The following is an 8,139-nucleotide window of genomic DNA, read 5'->3' as shown; positions in this document are numbered from 1 at the left end:
ACCGGACTAAAAAATCCCTGTCCGGTAGTTTATTAATTTATAAAACTTTTAGTTCCTTTAGTAAAAGTTAAAGGTTTTTAGTCGGTCAAAAACTCCCCGTTTTTATTGCTGAGCGTCATTATTTACCACAAGTTTTACATAACGCGTAACCCGGGCCTTTGTCTGTTTGTATTGATCAGTTTTATCTAAAAAACGTAATAATATTTTTATTTCTTTGTCAGTTGTCTGGTTGTTTACGTGTTCGATTTTTAACGAGAATTTAGTTATTACCTATGGTATTTTTACCAATATTGCAGGGGACAAGTTCCTTACCTTCTGTAACATACATAGATGGCATGTTTACTTAAAATAAATTAACAATTAAGAATAATCTGTTGGGCCAGCCCTTTTTATTAAAGTTTTCGTTTTCTGGGTAAAATTTTAGTTTATATTTTAGAAATGACCGCAGCTCATGTTGATATGGAAGTTAAGGTAAGTAATTTACTGAATAAATGTAAAAAATTTGATATTTTGATACATAAAGAGTTATCTTTTTAAGATGTTTGGTTGTGAAAAAATAAATATTGTATAAAAACAGTTATATTGTTGTTGATTGCCGTTTACTTTTAAAGCTTTTTATAAAATGTACACCCAACTGAGAATTTTTGTATTCCAGAACATGGTTATGTCGTTTCGGGTTTCTGAACTTCAGATGTTGTTAGGGGACTTTGGTTGCAATCGATATGGAAAAAAACATGAACTTTTATCTAGAACTATGGACCTTTTGGACTCTCCACAATTTAAAATGGTAATAAATCATTTTTTTAAAGATGTTAGCTTGTTTTATTTTTAATGAATTAAATCAAGTTTTAAAGGTTATGTAAATTTTTTACACTTTTTTGCTTTTTTTTACACTTTTTTGCTTTTACACTTTTTTGCTATGAAATTCTTTTTTTTATTTAGTTTTTACAAGTGTTTTTTTATATTAGGTCCAAGAAAAAATAATTGAGCTGTACAGACATCGATATCCTAGCCGATCTAATGGATCAACTACAAGCAGGGTTGTAGAGTAAGTATAAAGTTTTCCAAAATTAATCTCAGAATTTTTTTTTCAAAAATTAAAAAGCATTTTCTGGAGGGAAGGGTTAGGGTTAATAAAAAACGTCCATTGTTCGTAAAAAAAGTGTTTTTAGGCATATGGTTTAGGTCAGATGCCTATTCAGTCAAATGATTGCAATACACTAAATACATACACTGCTATAAGCCAAAATACTAATTATACAATATACTCTAGTGTTAATAGAAACAGCAACAAGGGAAATGGGAGTCGTTCTCAGCCCAGGAGGGTCGACTGCAAGTTTATTTCTCTTCCTTTTTATCAACAACAGTCTGAAGTTCTTCAACCTCTGCTTTTGCGTAAGTAAACTGGTAGCATTTTGTAGTGGGTTAAACAGTTGTTATTCGTGAGATTCTGTGTTTTGTCCCCACTGCTTGGTAGCACTCTTAAGTTAGATGCTTTCCTGCTAAACTAAAACCTAGTTGACAGAGTAAATGTTAGCCATTGTGACAAGTTATATCAAAACTCTTAGAGGCAACTCACTAGGTTGGGTTAAAAGTGTGATGGCATTGTTACATTAAGAATAAATAAAAAATACAAGAATCTGTCAGTTTGTGTTTTTTTTAATAATCTTGTTCCATGAGTTGCATTTGGTAAATTTTACAAAACATTTTGTATAGTTTACAACTGATATAATGCTGCTGTGTTGGTACTCTAAAAATTTAAAAATAAATATTTTTAATTTAATTTTCACAGCATTTAAAGACAACAGTAGGATTTCGAATGATCTCCATTTTCAATTTTCACACCATCAGTGTCAAGATTTGTCAGCTTCCAAATCCATTTCTAAATTTCCAGTCAAATATCAAGTGCAACTAAGGTAAATAATGACCACTTTTTTATCCTAATATGTCTTTTGTATTTTTCTATTTTTTGGGACGGACTGGCTTGTTAGTTTACAGCAGGGTTTTAATTGTTTGTAATATGATCATTATAAATTTTATTAACTTTTGGTGCTGTCATTAAAAAGAGTCTATTTTTATTGGTTTCATAATATGCAAACTTTTGTTTAGTAACATTTTTTTTATTATTTTTAACTTGTCTGATATTTTAACTTAACTATTTATTTAGATATTATTTTGTATGTTAATATAATTATTTTAATGTTATAGCACATTTAAATGTTGTAGAGTTTTTTTTTTAAGAGTACAATATTATTTAAATGTATAAAGGCCTTTAAATTATTTCTTTTTTTTAAATTACTCAATTCTTTTGTAGAATTTGCATGTATGATCCTAAGAACTCATCATCTTTTGAAAATTTGGATTATTTGCCAGTCAATCTAATACTAAAGGTTTGTATACAATTTTTTTTTTATGTTTTAAAACACAACTAATCAAACCCATCACATAACTACAATGTAGTTCCAAAATTATCTCACAAAACTTTAGTTATGAAAGAAACATTAGTAGGTTTGCTTTTGTTAAGTTTAACCATTACCATCAGGTTAAAATTCTTTAGGGGTTCTAATTGGATACATTTTAAACTAAATTGCATTTTGATTTTTTAGTTGAACAACTCACAGGTGTTTTTGCCCCCGCTTATCACGGCTACCAAAGTTGGGGTTGAAGCAAAACGACCCAACATGCCCGTAGACATCACAAAATATTGTCGCATCTCGCCAACTGCTGAAAACAAAATGGAAGTGCGATGGAGGGCTGATGGCGAGAAGGTGAAAAAAACAATTTTCAAATATTTTTTAAATTATGGTTTTTATTTGGAACTTTTTTGTTTATTTTTATATCATTGATATGGAAAAGTTGACTTTACGATTTAAAGATAGAGTAAAATCAGTTACCCCCACCCAGTCTTGAGTTGCTTTTGGCAGTTTGGGATTATTTAGATTATATTTGCCTGATAATTAAGCTGCTGATTAAATGTTGCTCAGCAGGAGTTGTATCGTTTATTATGCCTTACTTAAGAGTGCTACAGCATAAGAGCTTTGGGGGTTAAACCAAAGACCTTAATTGAAGTGTCTGACCACTACACCATACTGCTGAATATGTACAATTTCTATCATGATTTAGGTTTTATTGCTAAGCATTATCCAATAAGACTTAAACTTTTTTTTTAATTTATATAGTTTCTTGTTGCAATAATAAACATTGTCACCAAATTGGGTTCTGAAGATTTAATGCGAGCTCTCGAAAGAAAACCGATGTGTCCGACGTCCACTGCCAAGGCCCTTATTCAACGTAAATATTCTGACACAGATGTTGAAATCATGACAACAAGTCTGAAAGTTTCTTTGCTATGTCCGGTAATTAATCAAATTTTAATATAATTTATCTCAATTTAACCTAAAAAGTACAACCAAAAATTTTTAACAAATTTTTCTTTAAAATTCCCCTTTTCTATTTTGAGACTTGGGTAAATAGAACCTGTGGTTAAACCCACACTAATAAAATATTAGGTATAATCCTTGACTCATATTGCAAAACCATTTTGAAACAAATTCACAATCATAAAACAATATATATCATAATAAAATGTTTAGTGACCATGTTAAGTGGTGCTTTTGACGATAATTTTAAATTTATTTAATATGGTTTGACATTAGTTTGTTTATTTGTTGTTTAATGTTTAAGGCTGGACTAAATTAAATTTCTGTTACTGGTATACTTTTAGAATAAATTGTCTCACTCTATTAGTTGTTTAAATATCCATTACTAGAAGTGTTTTTAAATTGATCGGATGTTTTGTTTAGCTGGGAAAAATGCGAATGAAGACACCTATACGAGCTTCCACCTGTACCCATTTACAATGTTTCGATGCAAGCTTTTATTTTATGATGAACGAAAGGTTTGTCTTTTTTCTTATGTTGTTAACAGTTTTTGTATTTTCTTTAGGATTATCTGTTTTGCCACAATACAGGTCTGGCTTGTACTTGCATTGGGTCATTTGTTTAGGGTTCCTTTTTTGGGGGTTAAGTAGGTTTTAGTCTTAGAGCCGTGTCAAAGACTTTAAAGCCCTCAAATAGGCTACATTTTAATTGACTCTTAACATTTCTTGTAGGAAACAGACGTGGCTGTGTCCTGTTTGTAACAGACCTGCCGTGTTCTCCAGGCTTAGAGTGGACGCTCTGTTTAAGGAAATTTTGGAGAAATGTTCGAGCAATGATATCGAATTTGACGACAACGGACAATGGCATGTCAGCAAAAAGAAAACCGAAACTGTCATCATAGGAACAACTCCAATGAAACCAATCGGTAAGTTAACCTTACATTTTATTTTTCAAAGCAAAAATACTTAGCAAACCAAAGCAAATGGGTCCTTAAAAAATCGAGAACTTAAATTTTTTTAATGGTGTATGTTGTAAAAAAATTTTTGCTAATAATCGAAAAAATATATCGAGACAAATTAGTTTTTATTGTCATTTTTATAAACAAAATACCAAGCTCTAGTGTTTTGATGATATTTTCTATAACACTAAGGTATAGTAACTAAACTCCTTTAACTTGTTTAGCTTTAGATTTGAGCAGCACTGCAACAAAGGAAATTCAAAAGAAGAAGATTGACATCATTGATCTTACAGGATCAAGTGATGAGGAGAGCGATGATGTCGCGATCACGATTCCATCTGTAACATCATCATCTGATGACATCACCATCTCATCATCGTAAGTTTTTATAATTTGAAATTTAATTTTTTTGCTTATGTTTTGCAATTTTCTTTTGCATTTTTTATTTATTTGCTATTTTTTTGTGTAGAATTTAATTTTTGTTTTTTTTTTAAGTGGATTTAGTATTTAATGAAGACAATAATTTATAAAAAATTTAGTTACAAGGTAAAAAATGCTGGAAGATGTTTAATATTAAATGGTAGTTTTAAGGATTTATAAGTCTTTTGCAAAATCGATTTCAATTTTTTATATTCACAAAAATTTTTACAATAATCGTGTTTTTTCCAGTCATGTATTAACCCGACTATTCCAACAGGGATAGTTGTAGTCCTGATATTGCAGGACTTACCAGCGAAATGCAACAGATTTAACAAGTTCGGTAACACTGTGTTCTAAAACAGTTTGTTTTTCGCACAGTTTTGTTTGATGCGTTCACACTTTACACAAGTTTTTTGTTCACATTTGTGTTTGTTTTCTCACAGACCTATAAGCGTGGAAAGCCCCCATCCGAACTATTCCCGTAATGGGGTTAGTCCCCACAGCCCCCGATCTCGCCTTCTTGATGTTCCCCGGCCTGACTACTCGCGCCATCATCACCACAACCACCACCGACGGAGCCCCCATCATAAAAGCCGCTCGAGCGTAGTAAAAACTCGGCCGCCAACCCAGGTTTCACCCTATTCCCGCCCTGCTAAATCCCCACATCTTGTAACCCCACCCCTTCACCGTCCCCCAATTATATCCCATTCCTCCCCCAGTTCTGGAATAGGCGGTTACTTGGATGCAGCCCCTATACCAATAATCTCACCCTTTGTCAGTGCTACTCCCCCTTCCTCAAGTACCCCAATTTTGGACCCAGGTTTAGGTTTAGCAGGGTACCAAACACCCCCTTTATTGCTAGCAAACGATCCGACATTTCAATCTTTAGGTTTTCCCCCACCAGCACCTTTTGGTATGTTCACTATTATTAAATATGTGTTTGCATGTTTGAAACAATTAAACAGGTTGTCTTAATTAAGGGCTTTGATTGACATAAGGGTAAAAAGTTAATCTATATTTTTTTGCATTTTTACAATCAAAAATTGTATTTACATTGACTGGAATTACTCAGTAGTTTTAAAAAGTGATTAAAAATATAAAATTGTCTCGTATTATGGTCATAATTGACAATTAAACAACTCATATTTTTTATTTTAAACTACCAGGAGTTTTTATGACTGATGTTGTGATAACTATATCGATTTATTATTTTAAAGCACACACTGTTTTGTTATTCCTTTGTTTTGTATTTTTTCACAAATTTAAATTTTTTATTTGCTTACATATTTGTTTTAATTCATTTATTCAATTTTTTTTTAATTTTTAAGCATGTGTTATTTTTATTATTTTAAAGCTGTTATGGTAAGTTACTTAAATTGTGCTTAAAATTATAAGTTGTGTTGTTCTCTAGTATAGACAATTTTTGTATTGTTAGAATAGCTTTAAAAACTTCCCCCAAAAAATTTAAATTTTTTTTTGTGGTAACCAATAAAAAAATAGAATAATTTTTTTTTTCTTTTTACAGACCCCGCCTCTCTGTATACTTCCCTACCCCAATTTTATGATTTCCCGAATCTTATCCACCGATCTCTGATGCAGCACCCCCTTGAAAACTATTACCGGAGTTTGCAGCAGCGCCTTTCACCCTTGCGAGAGGGTGCATCACAAGCCCCCACTTATTTAAATGACAATTTAGATGATTTTACATCAGATGCGATACGAATCGATTAATTTCATTTTCTCCTTTACTTCTTTTTGTGTTTATTAAAACTTTATTTTCCTTGCTATTATAATTATTACTGGTAGTGTGAGAACCGCCATTTTTTTCCTCGCATCTTGTCTGCCATTTTTCATGTGGTGTTGGGATGGTTGGTATATGCAAGTTTTGCAAAAAATTAGCGATGTTCGAGAGTTTAATCGAAAATATTAAATTTTTGTTCTGGTTTGTCTATGACAATCTTTAGTCATTTATGGGAATTTAGAATTTATTTTATATTTATTTAAATTTATTATAGACAACTCTTTCTATTTCCTTTTAAATTATTACACGTACGACCGTTAGAAAAGTATTGGCCTATTCATTTAACCCATATCTAATTGACCCCTTTGAACTACTTTAAATAAAGTAAACCAATTTTTAATTTACCAAACCCTTTTTAGGAGTATGAGCCCATGTGTTGCAATATAGTTTAAATGGGCTTCTTATTTTTTTCTGTTAGAACTTGCAGGTTGCTGGAAATTTTTATGTTCTTTTTTTGTGAATAAATTATTCACTTCATTTTTTGTATGAAGTTACTCTTAATCTAGCCCAGGTTAGTTTGTTGTAAATACTTTATTATAAAGTTTTAAAGTGCAATTTATTGGTTAAATGAAGTTAAAAACTGTTTCTATGGAAAAACAGAAAAGATTATTTGCCCTGCCCTAAAACATAAACAAGACTGTCAAGAAATAATACCTGTGTAGTGTCCCGGGATAATACCCATAATTATTTATTTTAACATGGTTTAAATTAATACTTTTTTTTAGTTAGATAGTTGACCTAAACGTTTTAAATCCACTATAGTTTTCATGATTATTAGTTATAGCATAGATATTACATTGTAATGTAATATCTATGGTTATAGTATGTTTAAAACCTTCTGGGTTTTTTCTTTATTTAATGTTAGTTAAAAAAAACCTAGTCAAATGTCTAATTATTTTAAAAAAATCCTTTAAAAAACAAATAATCTTGTCTATTTTAAAGAATTTCTTTAAACAAAAAATATATTTTTAATTTCTATGGCGCACGAGACAGGTTATAAACGAGGGCGGCTTTTCTATGCTCTGATTGGTTAATAAGCGCAACAGCTGATGCGAGGAAATTGCGAGAGTTTACGATCTTTGTAAGCAGAAAAGAAACGTTATAAAGAGCGCTATGAACGGATGGCATGACTGTACAGTGTTAGTTCTGTTTAGTCTAGGCGTTTGGGTAGCAAGCTGCCGAGTAACTGCTTTGTTATATTGTAAGTAAGGACAGAGATATAGAATGTAGACAAATAAAGGCGTGGATGTTACTATTACGTCGCCTTTTTTATCGGATTTGTCAGATTAATTAATTGTTTATTTCGGTTATTAAAATTTCTAGAATTAAAGTATTTATTTACGTAGTTTTTGTTTGTTGTATAACTAGATGATTGTCGAAGATTTAAGTTTTATTTTATTACAGGTTTCCTAACTAGGTTATAGTCTAGGCAAGGTAATCATGACTTGCAAAGCCTTAACGCAAATTTTACATTTCAACAGGTAACAGTAAACAGTAATAGTTCGAAGCTTTTTTAGTGATCGTCGGCCGGCAGCTTAGCTGTGTAGCTGGCGACTGTTAAGTTTTTATATTAGTAATCA

The 8,139-nt window shown here is 31.2% G+C and overlaps 1 protein-coding gene across 1 annotated transcript; it reads left to right on the top strand.

The window, feature by feature from the left end:
* The first annotated feature begins 5 nt into the window (after positions 1 to 5).
* LOC145754769 (E3 SUMO-protein ligase PIAS2-like) lies at positions 6 to 7,024 on the top strand. Its single transcript, XM_082570878.1, has 13 exons — positions 6 to 471; positions 656 to 787; positions 969 to 1,048; positions 1,274 to 1,395; positions 1,793 to 1,916; positions 2,315 to 2,390; positions 2,607 to 2,768; positions 3,180 to 3,356; positions 3,804 to 3,898; positions 4,112 to 4,305; positions 4,563 to 4,716; positions 5,202 to 5,671; positions 6,284 to 7,024. Exons 1-13 carry the CDS (start codon positions 439 to 441, stop codon positions 6,487 to 6,489), a joined length of 2,025 nt encoding a protein of 674 aa, XP_082427004.1. The 5' UTR covers positions 6 to 438; the 3' UTR covers positions 6,490 to 7,024.
* Positions 7,025 to 8,139: the final 1,115 nt, after the last annotated feature.

The sequence above is a fragment of the Corella eumyota genome, chromosome 6, assembly GCF_963082875.1.
Source record: "Corella eumyota chromosome 6, kaCorEumy4.1, whole genome shotgun sequence".
Classification (NCBI taxonomy): Eukaryota; Metazoa; Chordata; class Ascidiacea; order Phlebobranchia; family Corellidae; genus Corella; species Corella eumyota.
This window is presented reverse-complemented; position numbering and strand designations above follow the sequence as displayed.